The 21835-nt window shown below is 40.3% G+C and overlaps 1 protein-coding gene across 1 annotated transcript in view; it reads right to left on the minus strand.

Moving 5' to 3' along the window:
• Positions 1-21835, minus strand: part of RELN (reelin) — a 296816-nt gene that overhangs the window by 243457 nt on the left and 31524 nt on the right. The window contains exon 2 of the mRNA XM_035549571.1: positions 7610-7720. Coding sequence (XP_035405464.1) covers positions 7610-7720 — 111 coding nt within the window. The remainder of the gene's footprint in view (positions 1-7609; positions 7721-21835) is intronic.

The raw sequence follows: 21835 nt of genomic DNA on the forward strand, positions 1-21835 counted from the left end.
AGCCAGATCACAGCTCTGTTAAAGTGGATAGCAAACTTACAGGATACTGCTTGATCTTAATCATTTGTTTTATTTTTCTATTGGTAAATGGAGATAAAGCCACAAGTGCCACTGTACATGTTTTCTTTTGTTTTTACATAAAAATAAAGATTTGAAATGTGCTGGTTAACAGCATTCAAAATGCAGCAATTGAAGATGGTATTTGGAAATTGAGTGAAATAAGGAGAATGAGAAAGAAATACATATGTAAGAATGTGTATGTGTGTGTATATATATATAAATTATTCTACATTACTAAAAAGACCTATAATTTGCACATTTTGAAAAATATTACTTACTACTTTCAATAGCTATTAGTACAGATAAAAAAATCGCCAACCTGTCAAAGTGAATATTTTAATCTCTTAATATATTTGTAATGAAATCCATACCTTATTGGGATCAGATTCCTCTCAGGGATATGAAGCAGCCAAAAAAAGTGATCACTTTACAAAGTTTTACATCAGTTTTTTACTACATGCCTTTTATTAAAAATTAAAATTCAATAATAATAATAAAAAAAAAAACACATTAAAATTCTATGACACTGTAAGGTTTTCCCTTACCATTTTCTGGCCATCCCAGGCAAGAAAACCACATGTGTATAAGACCTGAAAAACCATCACTACAGAATAAACGTTCTTGCTAAATTGGACCAGAATCGGCCTCAACACATCAATTAGCACTTTACTTTTGGCTACGTAGAACTGTCTCTAAAGGCATTTTCTTGTTTGAAAACTACAGGGGCCCTTTTACAAGCACTACCACAACGTAAAATTTTCCTCTTTGTTTCCACCGCAGTGACCACCTATCCTTCCATCTGCAAAACATTAAGTGTTGCTTTTAGTGTTGAACTGCTATCTGCACTGACTATTCAAAACTAACAAATACAAAAAATATTACATGTGCCACACATTCACATGGGTTCATTCTCCTTTCAACCTTGGCCACCTTGACAACACCATTGCTAATAGGAGCTATAGGTATACTTGTAAGGTTAAAAGCTTGAATTATTATACTGTCATCTTCATAATACTCCAAAGATGTTTGAAATAAATCATGGAGCTGATGCCATCATTCACTTTTATGTATGTTAAATTGCAGTGTAACTCAGGGCTTCTCAGCAGATTAGGCAAAATTGAATTTCGATGTCCAAGACCCAGGGCTGATGAGCTGCTGCTGCCACAGCAGGCAGTTGGGGTAAAGCTGACAAGTACAAGCGTACTTGCAGAAATAGGTGAAGGTGTTCAAGGTGATGGGGCTGGATTGCACTAGACACAAACTAGGCCAATTTAAGTATTTTCAGCATTTCCTGTTCCTCCACTCTCGGGTCACTACTGTCTGCCTCAGCCATGTACATGTGGGGAATCTTCCTCCTCAGCAGGTGGACACAGTTCCTTGTTGGGTAAACAACAGTTACTGCCTTTCCCATTTGAATTAATAAAGCTGAAGCCCTTCCTGTAAGACACATATGATAGTCAACATTTTTTTGTAGAAACGGTCAACTTTTGGCCATAAATACATTTAAGTGGTAATTAAACAAACATCTTGACAGACAAACTTTGGAAGTTTTATGGTTGCTATAGCTTTGTTATATGCGTTTGGCAGAGGGGAGTATGTTAAAATTAAACTCAAACGTAAACTTTCTTGACCAATGTCAGTTTGGCATCAACTCACCATTTAATTGACTGTTAACAAATTCTCCAAGATATGACTGCTATACAGATATTTTATCTTCCTGTTAATTGGTAATTATGCATTGGCAGGAAAAACAGTGTTTCTTTCCAATTATTCCAGAACTCAGTGATTATTTAAACTTTGCTAATTAGCAGCGGAGGGTTGGTACAACTTCTGGGCAAACTGTATTTGATAATCCCTATTAAAATATACATGGCAGTAGTTGACTTGTAACAAACTGGAAAAAAAAAAAAGTGGCAGTTCAAAGGGTATTAGATACAGCACAAGGCAAATGGGGGCCTATTAAAATTTCCCCAACTGTTCTAATGAGAATGCCGAGGGTCATTTCTTCCTAGTTTACCATCTGTTTGGTTTCTGGCAAATATCTCCGGTGTGAAGGGAGGGTCCTGGAGCCCATTTGGCTTGTCACAAAGTAAACCAGGGATCCACAGCAATTTCAGTAAGTTACAGAACTGCACTTCAAGAGCAGTCGTATGTGCATAGCTGAAAACTTTTTCTCAAGAGCTGGCATTTGCCGATTATTCCTTACTTTTTAAAGCTGTGAACATGCACGGAGAGGCAAAGACTGAGCGGGAGGGAGCAGCTTTGTAGGCTCACCTAACAAGAAAAATCCAACAGTTGGCCTTTTTCCATCTTAAAATGTCAGCAGGGGATATTTTCTTTTATCTGTCAAAATCTGCAAGCAAAACATTGCCCCGGAACCAACAGTGTTTGAGCATGAACTGTTGCCAAAACCAAGCCTCTGGAGGGTCCAAACCACACGCCCAGTGCAGGAGCAGGGGAAGCACGTGGGCTCCTCCGACGTCTCCAGTGCTCAATCTGGACCAAGGCACCACCTGCACAACCAGAGCACATCCCACCATGCCTTCTTGGAGATGGCACTGTGGTGCCCTTCAGCTACATGAAGGCACCTTCTTTGCCCTTCTTCCTCCAGGGATGAGATTGGCAGCGCCACCAATGACTCCCATGTGCAGTAACCCTGCCCTAAGACTACAAGTGACCTGTGAACCAGATCACAAAGATCCTTCGGCCATAAATTTAAAGAGGTTTTGGTTTTAGTCTGGAATGGAAATATGCATGTAACCAAAACATTGAGCAGAGGATTATGTGAAGACTGCCTTAATTCTGTCAGACGGGAACAGAGTAATTTAAAAGTAAAAGAGCGTAAGATAGAATGTAATGCCAAGAAATTATTTCTGATGATTGCTCTTTCCAGGCATTTTTCTAGGAAATTTATTACTCACCATACTTTAAGGAATATTTTATTTTATTTTATTTATTTTATTTTATTTTATTTTATTTTATTTTATTTTATTTTTTAAATTTCAGAGACTCAATGTATTACTTACAGGAATGACGACGACCTTCATAATATACAAACAAAGAACTGTAAAACAGGAAAACCTCATGATGGTCTTTTAAAGGATGATCTTTCATAGACTCTTTTAAAAGATGATCTTTCACATACTATTTTTTTTGTTTGTTTGTTTTGTTTTCTAGCACATGCAATTCCCCTGTTCAGGCACTAAAATATTTCCAGATAACATCACTCTCATAGCCTCTTACAAAGTAGCTCACGGAGTTAACCAAAACCTAAAATTCACCAGGAGTTTATAACCTCACTGTAGAAAAGAGACATCTGTTTTAAAAGATAGTAACTTGCAAGTTGTATAAACCTACACAGAAAATAAACCCCAATTTTTCTTTTAGTCAGTTAGGCTGGTAGCAACACTTCCCAGTGCAGGGAGAGCTTTGAATCCACTGTCTCTACCATAAATAACAGAACCTATGTACTTTCTAAAGGGCCTTTTAAATTTAGGTTAAAAGGCTAATGTATATGTGAGTATTATCGTAAAATTGCTTGTTTATTCTGCGCTCATTAAAATATAAACATCAGTGTAATGATTAACTATGATTTTACAGAAAATTAGATAATTTTTTTAGTGGAACTGTGGCTTACATTTTCTGTAATGAGGACAGACTCAGGTTCTCAGCACACAGTGCTCCTTATCACTGCTAAGGGATTATGCTGTAATCTTCTCCTTTAATTGCATAAGTGATATTGCACTTCTTGCTTTCAAGTGCATATAGTTGTGGAGGAGCTGAACTGCTTTCTCATACTTATGCAAGTTACGTATCAGTCCCCCTACCACTCCCCAGCACCACTGAACCTTAATTTAATTTGAAAGCCATCATTCCATTCAAACCCCACCACTGCATTTGAAGGTTCCAAATGCGTTTTGTGGTACTTCTCTCTCCTGCTCTTTTATTATATTTTTGGAATAAGTCTAGCAGTGAGAGCTCCGAAATGACCATATGGACATCCTGGCCACATGGGAGAGTAGCCCTGGTGTGCTGATAAACCCCAGAGTGCAGCTAGCAAATGCCACAAGATGCAGAAAAGAAGCAAACAGCAGCAAGGGCTCTCAGAGTCAAAAGCAAAAGAAGAGAAAGAACACACAGGCAGAGAGCCTTCATAAGTCCAAAGTGTGCCTCCAGAGAGAGACGGGGCGTTAATGATGCTGAGGGTATCAGTAATGATGTGGCTTGAAAAAGGGGGAGATGACAAGCAAGAATGAAGCTTTAGGGGCAATGCTGAAGGAAGTGGAAGGGAGTCCCATATACACATCCCACTGATTCAGACATGACAGTGAAAATGATACTGGAGATATGCAATTCAGGATATCTGTTGCATCAAAGGGATCTTACAAAGAAAACAACACTGTCTAAAAGTTAGATTTAGGGATAATTTCTTTTCTAGGGATCATCACAATTTGTTTGGTGAGGTTTCCACTATACATTTATGCTTTATCCCTGTTCTGATTTTAGATTTACAGATTTAGTTTTACTTAATCTGACCCCAGAAAATGGTTCAGCTTGGGACATAACATGAATAATTAAGATGACTACTAAGTTTTATCCCCAAAAGCTGACTCATATCTCCCCCAAAGAGTAGTTAGAAAGTTTTCCAAATAAATATTTCAGCAAGTTTCATGTTGGTATAATCCCACAGGAAAAATATATATATATATATATTTCTTTGGCTACACAATATATACTGAAAAAGAAATAATTCATAACCCTTGTAATTAAACCTGCTAGTACTATCATTTTTATCTGTTTTCTTCAAAGTTCTTGACATGGTTAACTAACTGTGGTAACTGACAGTGATTGTGTGTCTATCAAGTGACTTCCTAAATTAGGTAATTAAAAGGTAATTGGAGCCACAATACAGTAACTTATGGCACAGAAGACAGATTTGTGTATGTTGGGAAGACTTCACAGAGTTGGGGCAGACTGGAAGATTATGATAATCTAGCGTGACCTCCTGTGTAATGCAGACGAGCATTTCAGTGGTAGTATTGCGCAGGAGACAAATATTCTTCCCTGCTCTGTAAGTAACTGCTATCAACCCAATTTCAGAATATTGCTATGCTCATTTTTTAAAGGACCAGCTTCGTCCACCCACCCACTCTATGCTAAACCACACAAATCTTTGATTTGTGGTCTCTGAACCTTACAGAGTTCTCAACATTTTAAAAAAGATTAATTTCCTGCAAGCTGAATCTAATGTGAACATCCCAATCACTTGCTGGAAAGGAGGAGCAGCTTCTTTGCTAATTAGAAATGATGACACAACAGATGGATCCAGGCTTTCTTGAAAAAGTGCTTTATATTTTCCTCAGAAAATGAAACAATTCCATTCCCACCTGCTAAGATATTAAATTATATATTACATACTGTGGAGACTACTCTTTCTTTCTACTGCAGACTGTGAATTTAAAAATATTGTTAACTTTTAAACTACCAAATAGTTTTAAGTGCAGATCAATCACATGTTACATGCTTTTTGGAAGATGCCAGCCTTTTCAGCTCTCACTGCAGAGTGGAAAAAGAAGTTTGTGTAATTTTCCATTGTGGGAGCCATCAGTCAACCATGGATAAAACAAGCATCAAAATTCACATTTAAAAGCTGTCGAAATCTTTCCTTCACTGAGATTTTTACTTTAAATGCTGCATAACTGTTATGCATCTGACCCTATGGTTTGTCTGCAGAAAGTCCAAAAGAATGGTCCCAGATGGAAGCAGTTTTTCCCTCACACAGATAAAGAAATACTCAGGACTGAACTCCTTGGTCATTATGTTTGAAGATTTGTATTGACAAGCAAAACATGTTACTTCTAACCATGCCTGACTGCTTGCACATCACTTTGCCTTTCAGACTTACCCAGCCCATAGGTTTGCATTTTCTTTTGGTCCACAGAATATGTGGAACCAGCTTACTTGTTGGTTATTTTACCAGCAATGGAAAGGTCAAAGCAACACCTTCAGAGCTATACAGTGACCTTCAGCAAACTGAAACAGGCTATGTCTTTTTTCCTGTCACTCATCCCAAGGTAATGTAAGGTCTGTCCGTGAAACACACTGTACCAGCCCCACTCTACAAATAAAGATACAAATTCAGGAAAAAATGCAGGTCTACTTCCATAAATGCACAAAGTTATTAAGGCTCTTAAAATATTTTACTTACATTCCATTCTTAAATTATTTAGATGTGATTAAACATGGCACGCATATCTTGCCTGGTGAGTTTTCAGCATAAAGTGAAAATCTCCCCAGTGACATGAACTAAAGACCTATTTTCCGGAAAGATAGTCTTGCCAGCCATTTGGTCCCCCAGCAATTTTCCATCCTCTCTTACCATGACAGATCCCATTCACCTGGTAAAGAGTGTGGTGGACAATGAGAAAGAACAGCACTGCTTCTTCCAGAAAGAAAAAAAAATCTTTTTGTTCATTTTACCTTACTCAGTTTGAGGCTAATCACTGTGCTATTCACAGGAGTAGAGCTGTTCTCAAGTTATTCCTGAACGCACATTTTAAAATAATGTGTTATTTACAACATGAGCTTACTTACATTGCACTATTGCATTTATGACCAAGTGTATCACTTCTGTATGACATTCACAGGCCCACAAGTTTCATATGCATTATAGCAGAGATAATTACAAGAAAACATCATCACCACCGGGTATTACCATGGCATCATCAAGATAAGGAGAAGACTGGAAGTGGAAGGTGAAAACATACAGACTGGATCTATTGGGGTGGGCTTCCTCCTTCAGCATAGATGATAATAGCTCTGTGAGGATAATTCCCCCTGCCTCCTTTTGTTTTTTGGAAGATTATTTGTAAAAATATAAAAAATACTACCTAATAACAACTTGCTGAACATATAGTAGTAAATTACATACAGATATTTAGAAACTAGTTTTCAAAAGTGCTCGTCCTTAACACAGCTGGCTTGGCTTCTGCCACTGAGTGCAACAGCAGAACCTGAAGCATACAATAGTTTCGCAAAAAAACTTTCCTATAGCTTGTACTACAACTCTGTTTTTCCCACATGGAAAATAATTGTTTATATAAAATACATTGACCAGTGTTCCAGTTTTAAGGAAGATACAATTGTTAAGTGGATTGAAGGAGTAGACTGACATTAAGCTCAAAGGAATCAGCTTTTCGGTCCAAGAAGAGTTAAATGCTTGGAGATAAACGTTTTAGTTTATACCAAATGTCACCTGATTTAGAAATGGCTGTTCTGCCCAGATCAGCTGCTCAGTTTTTTTTTCCTAAAATCCATATAATTCAGTATAGCAGTACCAGGGCTGACTGAAGACAGAGGAAGTGGAGGAAGGAATGCAAGCTGTCTAAAAGCTACCACTGCCTTATCACGTCGACTTCCACTGACTTTCATGTGTTGTTGATTACTGAGTCTAAATAATAGCGTAAATAACTGTGTTGTTATTGATGTTCTCTCTAAGACCAAGTACTAATTAGCCTGGGTTGCAGAACATGAATTACACCAGACTTACCAAATCCAAAAGCACTGGAACCACCGACACTCTGGGAAGCCTGAACACTGGTAGAGGTGTAGAGGCCAGTCACCAGTAAGCCATCAAAGAAGGTACTTGTTGAAATAGTCACTGAAACGAGAGAAATAAAATATGTGTAATTATTTACAAGCAGTATTTAAAATCCTACACACATTCTGTGAACAGACTCTTGCTGTTGAATTAGATCCCAGCTACAACTTCTGTACAAAAAATTTGCCTAATTCCCCAATACTTACAACACTTCAGCGACTTTAAATTGGCTTTCCCATGTAATTTTCCCAAACAACTTGCTCAGCATTCAAGCTGCGAGTTCCAAGTTTCAGTATGCACTTTTGCAACTTCCTCAGGGTTTACTTAAAGAAAATTGACTGTTTTAGAAGTAAACAACTGGTGTTTATTGGTGTTTGAGTCAGCTTCTATTCCTAAATGAATCATAAGTCATGTACCAGCAATCATCGACAGCAGGCACCAGACACAAACTGAGCATTACAACAGGATCTGAAATGAACATGTGAATAGTGGCGGTGGCCATCTCTACTTGGGAAGCTTCCTTTGTTAGCAGCACAAAGCTAAACTATAAACCAGATATACCATAGAAACTAAATGCGTGAGTTAATAAAACATAGCACTGGAATATATGGCTTTTAAGTAATTGTCAAGACATTAGAATATAGTAAAAGCAATGAAATAACCAGTATTGCTTTGATATTGTTCTTTTGGGATTTAGAGCGCTACGTTACAGTTGTCATATGTATTATAGTATTGTACACCTAAGTTATATGAGAGTCTGAGTCATTACAGATTACATAAATTTAAATAACTCATGAATGCATTTTTAAGAGATTCTTAGATATTAACAGTAAAGTAATCATCCAAATAACATCTACAAGTGACAATGGAATCTAGGTGTTCTTTGTTAAAACTGACAGTGCTCGCAATATCTATTTACTTCTTATAAACACTAATTCTCACACCTTTATTTTGGTATCTTTCAGATTGTATCCATCTACACATATTATCAGCTTCAGTGGTTCTGTCTTGGAAGAACCTAAATTATTCAGTGATAGGTTTTTCCCATTATATAAATGCAATATCCTTTGTAGCCAGAGTGACTTCTCTGACTTCTCTCGGCAACACGCAACATTTTGCTTTGTAATATCCTATCAGTATACCTCTGAACTGAAAATCAAAACAAGGAAATTTTACCCCCCTGCCCCCCCCCCCCCCAAAAAAAAAAAAAGTTTGCTTTACAATTAGGTAAATTTTATTCTCTTTCTCTCGTGATCTTTGTCATCCTTTTCTATGTTATTTGTTGTTAATCTTAACATACATATGTTTATTTAAATGTGGCATAAACTACATTGCAAATCTATCTCCTCACATATAGGACTTCTTTCTTTCTTTTTTTTTTTTTTTAACTGTATAAATTAACAAGGGCAAAGAACCTGAAAGGAGATCAAAACAAAAACACAAAAACATTTCCCTGCTGAAGAAGAATCCCATAACTTGTAGCTTGGTATTCTGAGTTACCACCCAGGTTCTGCTTTTATACTTTAATCCCTTAACACACAGAGATCAGTACTTGACAAGATTGCTGGTAAAGTCTGACCTCTCTTTGCTTCATGTTCCTCCTCCCCAAATTGTTTTGTCTTGCTGTAACATCATGACTGGCCAAGGAACTGAAGCACAGTTCTGTGAGGTGACTCCAAGTATGTTTACTGGTGAAGTACATGTAGCGATGTAACATTCATTTTTATTTTTTAAATCCAAACAGTCATTCAGTGTGTCATTCAGGCTACATTGGCTAAAACTTACTACTAAATGTCTAAAGAACATGCAAACATTGACAGTGGCTTAATTTGCTCTGAGCAGAGGGGCAATATATACCACATTCAATTTATTCTTCAACACTTTGTGTTTAATTAACTTACTTTCTTTGATTATTTGATAGTGTACTCAATAGTTCCTGAATCCATCTTTTCTGCTCCCAAGACTCCAAATATCTGTGTTTTACAATAGACATTTCCCCTGAATGCAGACTGCAGGTTCAGAGCCATATGCTCAATTTTTAAGAAGTGGTCACTTCTAAGATATGTGTTAAAAAAAAAAAAAAAAAAAAAAAAACAGCAAAAGAGACTAGACTTTTAGAAAATAAAAGAAGTATTATAGAGGGAAGAAGAAAATCAAACAAGCAAACAATGAATTCTTCCTCTTTTGATGATGAAGTGGTGAATAATGCAGAACCTTTTCTTCCCTTTGTGCTTTTATAACAACAAAAAGGCAAAACATATGTTGAAAAATATGCCTCTGCGTTATTTTTGAAGACTTGGCAAAACAGTCTGCAAAAAGCATTCATAGAAGGGCACTGGGCCAGTACTTTGCTGCCATTTTGTTTCCCTGTGGGGAAGCATCTTATTCTTTACTGAATTGGATATAATGCAAAACCCTACTGTGAACAGGTGACCAGTTTCTCTCTGGGAAAGAAGTGATATTTTACAATGCCTGCATTTGATTTTGGACATATTTGTGTGATTGTCAACCCTCGTTTTACATGAGCATGTAATAGGTCAATTTTTATTGTTGAAAAATTTCCAACACAGTATAGCTCCCTCATTAAGCCTCTGGGAAACTGCACAACACCTCTAGCACATTTTTTAAAAACAGAGCACTAGGCTGTTATTATACACATGTCATACATTTCAGAATAATTTCATAGTTCTTCAAGAGGAAAAAAATTAATCATGACACTCTCAGTGATGATTTTTTCTCTGTCCAGTGGTGAAATACATCAGATTCCCATAAAACGAAAGAAAACACACACCTTGCCAAGTGCTAACAACCAAGACCAGCAACAGGACCGTGGCTTTATTTGGGGCTAGGGCTTGTTGCTGAGGGCTCTCAGCTTCCCCTTCCAAGATCAACAAAAATATTCTTCTGAGATCCCATCCATCAGGCTTTGTTTCTGCCTCTACCTTGGCTCTTGCTGTATGCAGTTGATGGCAAATATCTGGCTCTTCAGGAGCACGGAGCAATGCTGAGGACCACCTGGACCGTGGACAACACCTGGAGGTGCACAGCTGCACCAGGCACCCGCACTTGGTGGGCAAGGGGGGCCTGGTGCAGACCCAGCACCCACCCAGTGGCACCTGGTGGTCCACACAGCTTCCACAACACCAAACAGGGCTCCTGAAACAATTGCATGAAGTAGTGCTTTGAAAGGGGGTGGCAGAAAGGAGAACAAGGAGTCCCCACGCCATCCTCCACAACACCCTCCTTGGGAGGAGAATTTGGGTGAGCACAGAAGTGAGGAGCCCTCCCCAACCCTGGGGACTGCCCAGGTGGGCAAAGGGGACATCAGCCATGACATCCCATCCTGGCTGCTGCCCTGGAGCGAGTGGGGAGCCCCGGCTGACTTCTCTCAATCAGCAGGCTGGGGAGAGGAAGGCAGTTTGTGAAAGAGCAGGGAGCCCACAGCACAGACGTGTAGGGAGCCCTCGGCTGCCCCAAAATAACCCAGTGACAGGGACTGAGAATATCTTCCCAGGAAGGACGTACTCAAGGCTCTCATCAGGCAACAGCATGATGCAAATATTAGAGGTGATGCTGGTAACTGCTACTTTAGCAGTTGCCCAATATTTCCGATTATAAGCCTCTATTTTCAGATCCTTAGATCTTTGCCAAGTTTTACCCTCTTGGGCTTTATTTTTATTTTTAATTACTTTATTTTTCATAAGTGTCTGCCTCACACTGATTGAATTATTTGAAGGAGAAGAAAATTCATTCAAACACTTCATTCATTTCTGAGATGAGGTTAGAGGAAAAGGTTGCATTGCCCCAGCAGAAAATTTCCAGTGTTCTTCGCTTTCATCAGCTCCTTCTCTCCAAAGGAACTGGAATTTCAAAAGGGTATGGCTTTGGTGTAAGAGATGTACTCCAAGTTTGGACAAAGTATAAACACATGGAAAAATTCAGAGTTCACACATGTTCAATGGAAGCATTTTCATTTTTAGCTTCTAAATGTTTCTGGAGATTCTGTCCTCATTTAGCACTCTCAGAGTGCTTGGTGATTTGGGTGCTGACTCAGAGCTTGTTGAAAAAAATTCTGTGAAATATATTTCGGTCTGGCTACCCTGCTTTGTTGGAGCAGAAGTGCTTGATGGAGACTTCAGTTCCAGTGATCTTTTTATCTGGGAAGTTTCTCAGTGTTTTAAAGCAGAAAGTGATGTCAGCTGGTTGGAAAGAAAGGGCAAAAAGGAGGGATCTTAACCAGAAGTCTAAGCCTTCCGATGAAAAAAATATCAATTCAGCAGAATATCATTTCGCAAAAAGCTCAAAAATATGCAAAATGTCACAAGAATGAAGTTACCCCTAAAGTTGGACCAACACCATCCCCAATAACTTAAGGTCAGGAGACACAAAAGCAAATCTGAGGGCAGGAGAACAGCAAGTGAACTGGGATGGGGAAGGTGGTGACACTGGGAGGAGTGCAGTGAATAGGAGAGGAGAGACTTTTTGGAGAAGATCTGGGGAGCGATGGAGAAGAAGGGACCATGGCTGGGCAAAGCAGCAGTGAGAAGGTGATGGAAAGGAGGAGATTGGATCTGTAGCAGTGAGCTGGGGACACTGGAGAAGTTTAGCACGAGGGACTGAAACAGTGACTGGGGGAGAGACCAGGCATGCAAACATCCATAAAACACAACAGCAAAGGTGGGTCACCCTCTCACTCGTGTGTCATCTGCTACTCCACCTTCTGAATCACAATAACAGTGTTTGAATGAAAAGGTTCTGCACCCAGGGGGTGGTCAGGCACTGGGACAGGCTCCCCAGGGCAGTGGGCATGGCACTGAGCTGCTGGAGTTCAAGAAGCATTTGGACAATGTCCTCAGACACATGGTCTGATTTTTGGGTGGTTTGTGTGGAGCCAGGGGTTGGACTTGATGATCCCTGTGGCTCCCTTCCAACTCAGGATATTCTATGATTCTAGGGATGGATAAAAAAAATTTCAGGTCACAAATAATGTAGGTATGAATACATGGGTTAGGTGGAAAATTTCAGTTTATTTTGCAAAAGCCTAGGAAATGGCTCCACGAAAACAGCAGTATATCAAGGGAAACACCACAGAAGTATTCACCAGTGCCACCTTGCCCTACTTTTCTTTCTGTACAATGGTTGTTATCACACAACTTTTTCAAACAACGGCATTTCTGGGAATCGTGAGGCCCACAGCTAAATTTTCTACACACAGGCACGCACACACACACATAATTGTAGAAAATTGCTGAATGCAGCTCCCTGAATGCTCAGCACATGCACGCTGCTGTGCTCTCCTGGAGTCATCACAGGGACAGCCATTCAAGCAGGCAGGCTGGCCTGATCCTCCAGGGAGCGGTGGGGTGCTACTCCACTGAGAGCCAAGGGGATGAGGCAGCCAGAGACTCCTCACACTTCACACAGCAGGTTTCTGCCAAGCCCTAGCCTTGGTGCCTCCCATGGGACCAGGAGCAGCGACACCTCCAGCAATACTGGGGGCTGACACGTCTCGAGGAGGAAGCAGGTCAGGAGGAAGGAGGCTGGCAAAGCTGCTGCTGCACGTGTACCACAGGTGGAGGTAGCAGCGTAACATCAGGCTTTGAACTGCAGTAATTTTCAGATATTTCTGAGAAGCTTGGCCTATGAACATCATGTTCAATGCCTTTTCAGTGTTACATGCTACACATGATGTTTAGTACTATAGAAATCTATTAATCTGTAGAAGTACTTGCATAAAATTTGCCTTATGTTCTCCTGAGGGACCAATTTACTCTCCTAAACTGTAGCTGCATTTTGACTGATACTCAAAATGCTTAAAATACTGACAATGTATCTAAACTCTAAAGGCATAAAAACTGCTCGATGGACAAAGCAGATCATCCCAGGAGATACATAGCACTGACAGGTCTTACTGAATTTGTTTGGTCTTTAGCATCAGCTAAATGTCACTACGAGGGCTGATACATGCAGAAATTCTAGTGAATTTGCAGCTGCTATTGTTGGCAGTAAGTTTAAAAAGGACTAGATACAGAGATGCAGATATGACACTGGAAACAGCATGAGTGGAGACTTAACAGAGTTCAAGAAAGTATTAATAAAGACAAGAATCTTTGAAGCCCCATATACAGTTTATGTAAGTCAAGTCACATAGCCTCAGTGTAAAACCGCAATTTTCTAGACCATGAAGAAAACAGAAAAGTAGTTTGAAATGAGAAATGGGATCACTGCAGACAGCAGACCTCCCAAAATGAGACTTTCTTGCATTAAAGCAAGGACAGGCAGTTTTTAAGGTTCTTCCAAAGGTCAAAGCCAGTTCCTTATAATACTGCAATACTGTATCACAGCACACCAGGGCCGTGGTTGGAAACTTTCCTCTTAAGACAATAAATTACTTATACTGAGGCCATTCTCTTTTTCTTTTTCCTTTTTTTTTTTTTTCCTTGACTCCTCAAAAAATATATCCATCTCCAAGTAATGTAAGTCAGGTGTGCAATGGCACTGATCAGAGAGGCTGCTCTTCCTCTACAATGCCATCGCTTTCACAGGCAACTACAAAAGAAATGGAGACTGACAGCAAATCCAGCAAAGTCTGTCAATGTCACACTGCGTTTAGAGCCAAGCAGAGATTAACACTCCCTAAAGCAGTCAGCAGTGGGAATGCAATCTGGAGACAGCGTACATAGGACTACCCCAGCTCGCACGCTTGCATGCAAACACACTGACTCACTTATTCACCTCAAAAGATGAAGAACAACCAACTCATGAGCAAATTGGAGGATTCACCTAGGAGACCAGCAGAGACACTCCATCCTCCAAATCTCATTTTCTACAGCCTCATCGGCAGATAACACATGTGGTTCAACCCTATCGATGACATTCCTGTAGGATCCAGGCAGACAACATGCCAGGAGAATGACAATGGGGACACCAAAGCTAACACACCTTCTCCAGTCACCACTTCCAAACAACATCTCTCTGTCTAGCATTTAGAGTAAGTCACAGCTATTGTCACAATTTCTTAAAAACACCTGGTGTTTTATCATGTGCTACCACCTCATGCCAGGATAGTCACCTAGTGCTGCATGTTCTCCTCGCAGATGAGAAAAGCACCAGCTCATTGCAATAAGCAGAGTGGAGACAGCTCTGCCATGAACACATTCCCACCACAGCACCAGGACTGGCCCATGGTCGGGCAGTAGGGCTGCCCCTGGCATGGGAGCAGCAGCCCAGCAGGCACAATGTGCTCTGGCTGGGGTGTGTGCTGCTGGCTCCCTGCCTCTTGCCACTTCTGGGCAATTCCATGTCAACACAAGCCTCTTGAAAGCCTGCACTGTGCTCCCTCTGTTCTGAATTTTGCCTTTCTAGTTTGCTCACCATGGCTCTAAAAGTAAACATGAGGTACCAAACACAGGCTCAAGTGTAAACCCATCCCACAATGTAGTAATGCCTTTGAGGGCATAAAAACTACCAAGCCCATTCCTTAAAATACCAGACCACTCTCTGAAATGTCAACTACGGATGAAGTGGCTAAGAAGAAGACAATAAGCTCCGATGCCTTATTCAAATGCACACTGTTTAGACACCGCCGTGACAAGTAATCTATAAATACACAGGTAGTTTTAGTGGTATGCATTCAAAAGAGTGTGTGGATAAATGCATTTGTAAATTAATAGTGGAACATCCATTGTTATGTGAATTCAGAAAGTGCATGCACTTAATTGCACACAGAACTGTATTAGTAGAAAAGGCAAAATTTTGAAGAAATAGTGACAGATATGTTGACATCATACTAACCTTTACTTCACAGAAATACTTTTCTTTTGAAAGAAAGCAAAATCTAGGAACTCACAATTATGCAACAATTTCAAATACAAATGCCAGACAGATACCTAAGAGCTGTGTGAGTCACAGATCTACACCTCATCCAGCAAAAACAAAAGCAGAATAAAGCCATGGGATGCTTACTCATACTGGTTTTGATTTTCACCAGAGAGGAGGGGAGTGCAAAAAAGAAAGTAATTTTGGCATGGTTTAATACACAAACACTAGGTGTAGGTGAGGGATGGCATTCTTACAAATGAAAATCTTCTCACTTAAGTGGTTTTCCAAGCCCCTACCAACATAGTAAGCTCGCACCAGTGAACTTTCCTTGAAGGTGGACTGATGGCACATTGAACAGCACCATCGCTAACCTGCGATGCCTTCGTCAACAGCTACACTTACCAGTAGGTTTTGGGAGGAGGGAAGAAAATTGCACAGGTTTTGGACTTTATCCTAGACAGCTTATACTCAAACTAAGTATTGCTTTGCATTATGTTACTGGTTTCAATGATTCTGCCCAGTGCTCCATCAAATCTCTTTGTCTCGATTCCTTTCCTAAATTGGTAATAAGCAACAGAGAACTGAAAATAGATTGCAGATGTGTGGCAAGATGTCGGTAACATGATATACAGAGACATCATTTGTCAATGATGCAAGGAGAAGCTTATCAGCCTTGTGAAAGAACTATTTGCAGAGACATTACTTATAACATCTTTTTCAAAGTTCCTAACAAGACAGTTCTAATGACATCAGCAGAAATATAAGCAGAGTTTATTCTTATATGCCTAAACTACAAAGGATTGGTCATTTTTTTAAAACAGCTGAGATGCTACAGAGACTGCACCTCACTAAAAGTGAACAGTTCAATTGCTAGACCTGTGAAGAGCCTTACAAAATCAGACACAGGAGCCTGACTTCTCAGGCATCAAAATCCCTAACTTAAATTTGTGTCACAATAGGTACCTAAGGATCTCTTTCTGACCATAGCCAAAGCTATCAGAAACTTGGCAAGGCTGAGCAGCAAGGTAATTCATTCATCTGTCATGGAAAAAGCAAACAGAATCACAGAATCACAGAATCGTCTAGGTTGGAAGAGACCTCCAAGATCACCTAGTCCAACCTCTCACCTAACACTAACAAGTCCTCCACTAAACCATATCACTAAGTTCAACATCTAAACGTCTCTTAAAGACCTCCAGGGATGGTGACTCAACCACTTCCCTGGGCAGCCCATTCCAATGCCTAACGACCCTTTCAGTAAAGAAGTTCTTCCTAATATCCAACCTAAACCTCCCCTGGCGCAACTGTAGCCCATTCCCCCTCGTCCTGTCACCAGGCACGTGGGAGAATAGACCGACCCCTACCTCACTACAGCCTCCTTTAATGTACCTATAGAGAGCGATAAGGTCGCCCCTGAGCCTCCTCTTCTCCAGGCTGAACAATCCCAGCTCCCTCAGCCGCTCCTCATAAGACTTGTTCTCCGGACCCCTCACCAGCTTTGTTGCCCTTCTCTGGACTCTCTCGAGCACCTCGATGTCCTTCTTGTAGCAAGGGGCCCAAAACTGGGCACAGTACTCGAGGTGCGGCCTCACCAGAGCCGAGTACAGGGGGACAATCACTTCCCTAGACCTGCTGGCCACACTGCTTCTTATACAAGCCAGGATGCTGTTGGCCTTCTTGGCCACCTGAGCACACTGCTGGCTCATATTCAGCTGACTATCAACGAGTACACCCAGGTCCTTCTGGGCCAGGCAGCTTTCCAACCACTCATCTCCCAACCTGTAGCTCTGCTTGGGGTTGTTGCGCCCCAGGTGCAGGACCCGGCACTTGGCCTTGTTGAACTTCATACAGTTGACAAACACAGTGGCATAGCCCAGAGACCTGACAGAGGAGGGATCAGACTGGCCACTGCCATAGCAGTCTGCTTTCTAACCAGCAAATGGGCAATTAAGGCTCTCATCTAGGTCAGAGGATTCAAACCTGAATTTACCAAGTGAATACCTTAAATATTTTAAACTCCAGTGTTTGTCTGGCTCAGCCACTGACCCTCAGCTGCAGGCATTGCATTTTGTATGGGAAAACTGAATATTGACTGGCACAGAGAAAGGCTTGCTCTTTATTCCCACGTTTGGGACCACTTTCTTGGAAGAAAGAGGTTGAGTTTTCAGTCAGTGGACCAGTGAATATGTGCTACTGCTATATAAAGCTCCTGAGAACATCACATCTATTTATGTCACCACATTTAGCCTGTAAATCTCACCCTAATGTAGATGTCTAAAACAGGCCAGATGAATCACACTTGAGAAATGCCTGTTTCTCTCCAACGGCTGTAAAGGGAGCCTAGTCTGTAAAGCTCAGCTATAGATGTCGTCACTGAAGATGCCCAAACTGAGATGAATCCCACCCAGAGCCACACACAGGGAGTAACTTATTTACCCAATGTCTATTTCAATGTCCAACAATTGCCCACGTGAGTAGGAGCTGAGCAGCCCGAGTTGGAATGAAGCATCCCAGCACCCAGAGCTCACCCGAGGACACTACAGTCAATGACTATCTTTATCTTCTTTCCTGTGTTATTCCAAATATACCAGTAATGCTTAGCAACTTAGCAAGCACTGTTGTAGTACTGAGAAGCTCCAAAGCACATCAGCAAATGCCTGTTACTCCATCTGATAACTCACAGAGCCCTGAACAGCATTAATGAAGACTGAGCAGTAAAAGCAATAATCTGGATGTGAAACAAAATCCATGTCACAAAAACATACATCAGCTGTGACTTTAAAAACGGTGTCTGGCAGAAGTTAGCAACAGCCAAAATTCAACCACTGAATGATACTGCATCCCATAGCCAAAACAAGAACAATCATCTCAATACAATTCACTGTAGCAATTACTGAGGATGGCCGCTTATAATTTTAGTTTATGAAACAAAACAAACCGTATTATTTGTTAAAATGCACTTCTGTGAAACAAACTATTGTTAATATGAAAGTTAGTAGCATGACATAGGAGCCAGCCACATACACTTTAACAGTACTTACATGGTGGTTAGACTTAAACAATTGTGAAAGATATTTCTTAAGCCATAATATATTATTTCTCTTGTCCAAAATGCCATGAGTGGCTGTGAGGAGTGCCAGGGTCATTCCTAGACCTCACTATCTGCCGGGGATGAGCCTGGCCAGAGGCTGAGCACGAGCTGCTTCCAGGGGAGGGGTGGATGGAGGCACTGCATCATCCCTGCCACTGGCCACCCCATGCACCCTGTGGCCACCCTGCCAGCAGCCTCTGTGGAGCAGCAAATGAAAAAAAAAAAAATTAATTCCCTCAAATTTTGAAATTGGCTTGATAATTTTAAAATATAAATTAGTTTTTAAAATATTATCCTATACCAAAGGCTTTCCAACTTTCAACCTAAAACAAGTTTTTCAATGGAATTAAGGGAACAGAAGGACAATTCCTCACTGACAGAGTAACGGACACCTAGTGATGTCCATGGGAATAGTGACAGAAGATTCCAAATTATGCTGGTGTAGGTTGTGTAAGCAGAAACCAATCAAATATCCTAATCAAGATAAATCTTCTGGAGATGATAACACCTTATGCATAACAAATAACTACGTTGGAACAATGTTGTGCCTTTATTCAGTAATCACCAATCTCCTTATTGAGTTTTGAATTCACATGTTGTCATGATTCTATGAGATGTGCCAACATAAGATTTCTCTTAAAATGATTAAACGTTATTGTGATTATCTTTTTTTTTTTTTTACTCTAAGCCTGAGAATTTTGACCTCTGTTTTGAAGCCTAACCTTATTTTTCATGCCTTTCAAGTTTATGTGAGGTTGCCTGTTTGATACTCACACATGAAAATTTCATATTGTTGGCTGTGCTTTCAATAAATTATTAAAAAGGTCTGAATATTACTGCAGTGTTCAGATTTTCAGAAGAGTTTAGTAAATCCCTTTATTCTAGTGTCCTCGAAAGAGAAACAACTACTCAAAACACAACTAACATTAGAATTAAAAAAAATAAAACAAAGGCTTGCTTGGAAGAAAGCAAGTATTCTTTGTTATTGGGAATTTCTTATAACTTGGTATCTAAAAATTTGCAAGAATTTTTGTCTGAACTTTAGCTAAGGAGGCATATAGACAAAAACAAAGCTGTTGAACAAGTTCACCTCAGGCTGAAAGAATACAAATCCTCTTACAGACACATGAATTATGATAAGCAAATATAGTGAAGGGCATGAGTTTGAGTGATACTGACTAACTAGGAAATATCTTCAAATTAAAATATACACATGCGGTCTTCTTTCATAACTACTCATCTGTAATATAAAATATAGCCCTAGATAAATATAAGACAATAGCTCTATCATTTCCTAAGCATCCTGAAAGAAATTCTCTGTAGATTGTCTCCTCCAATTACATATTTTTATAGATTTAAAAGTAACAGAACAGGTCAGGTTCTTCATTGCTTTAGCACATCTTTAACTTTGGAAATGTACTGGGATGTTAGAAACAGCCTGCTTAAGGCCTGCTTGCTACTCTTAAAGTGTGTAAATAATATTTATCCCAGTCTTAATACACTGCAAAATTATAATGGCTCTTTATAATATTTATTACTTGTTGCCTAGTATTAGTGCAAATGACAGTGATTGCAAATCTACAAGAACTCTTATGACAAGTTTCAAATTCATCCAACACTAGTTTTTGGAAAACACTCTATAGAGCAGAAGTTCAGAACTGCAAAGCATCTTTAGCTGGTGTGATATACAAAAGCTGGGATGCTAAAATTCACTTCAGCTGCATAAAGGCAGGTGCCTATGAGGCACCCTGAGGAAAACACAGAAAGGTAGCAAGTACAACGCAGGCCACGTGGCAAGCTCTGCCCTGGTGGACTGGCAGGCAAGGGCCAGGGGACACTCTGCAGTATCACAAATGGCACTACACATTTATTTAGGGAACTGAATGGTCTCACTGGGCTGGCCAAAAGACCCATCCAGCCTAGGTGCCCTGAGCCCAGCCAGCTGCTTATGCCTTGGAAGGAATACAAGAACCTGGGCAAACAGAGAACAAGCCCTGCATCCTCTCCACATGTACTCCCATCCACAGGTATGGTGGATTGTGACATATAATAGTTGCCAAGGAACCATGGAATTGTTCATTTAGATAACTGCATTTGTACTTTCACAGCTTCAGGTGGCAAATAGCTCCATGATTAGTAATGCATCTCCACGAAGACGCATTACACAGCTAAAAAGGGACCTGGGGATATTGGTGGATAGCTGGCTGAATATGAATATGAGCCAGCAGTATGTTCAGGTAGTCAAGAAGGCCAACAGCATCTAGGCTTTTATTAGAAATAGTGTGGCAAGCAGGATCAGGGCAGTGATTGTCCCCCTGTACTTGGCTCTGGTGTGGCTGCAAATCAAATACTCTATTCAGCTTTGGGCTCCTCACTACCAGAAGGACATTGAGGTGCCAGAGTGTGTCCAAAGAAGGGCAACAAAGCTGGTGAAGGGTCTGGAGAACAAGTCTTTGAGGAGTGGCTGAGGGAGCTGTGGTTGCTTAGCCTGGATAAAAGGAGGCTCAGGTGAGACTTCGTCGTGCTGTACAATTACCTCAAAGGAGATTATAGTGAGGTGGGGGGTTGGTCTCTTCTCCCAAGCACCAAGTGATGAGATGAGGGAAAATGGCCTTAATTGTACATGGGGATGTTTAGGTTGGATATTAGGAAAAATTTCTTCACTGAAAGGGTTGTGACGAATTGGAACAGGCTGCCCAGGGAAATGATTGAGTCACCATCCCTGGAGGTCTTCAAAAGACATGTAGATGTGGTGCTGAGGGACATGGTTTAATGGTGGACTTGGCAATGTTATATTGAAGGTTGGACTAGATGAGCTGAGAGGTCTTTTCCAACCTAAATGATTCTATGATTCTATCAGCTGTTTTCTCTTTATTTTTTAAGCTCTCTGTTCTTTACATTTTTGCATTTTAAGTAAGGACAATTTTTTTTTTTTTTTAATATTAGCATTTAACATTTATCTTAATAGACCAATGATCTTTAACAGATCCTCCACATCTTCCATAACCATCTCTTTTTCCAAGTTGATTAAACTTACTTCATTACATTCCCATTACGCGGGAAGTTGTTCCCTCTCTCATCATGTAGTTTTACTGTGAGTTTTCCAGGCAACCAGATATGCCCATAACACCAAAATCTAGGAGTACCATTGTATTCCACACAAAGTGGTGAAATGATGCTGGTTGTTTTTCTTTTAATTTCTTTCCTCATAATTCCTAAGGTTTTATTTGATTTCATTTTTTTAATCTTGTGCTCAGCACTGA

This window comes from Cygnus atratus, chromosome 1 (genome assembly GCF_013377495.2).
Source record: "Cygnus atratus isolate AKBS03 ecotype Queensland, Australia chromosome 1, CAtr_DNAZoo_HiC_assembly, whole genome shotgun sequence".
Classification (NCBI taxonomy): Eukaryota; Metazoa; Chordata; class Aves; order Anseriformes; family Anatidae; genus Cygnus; species Cygnus atratus.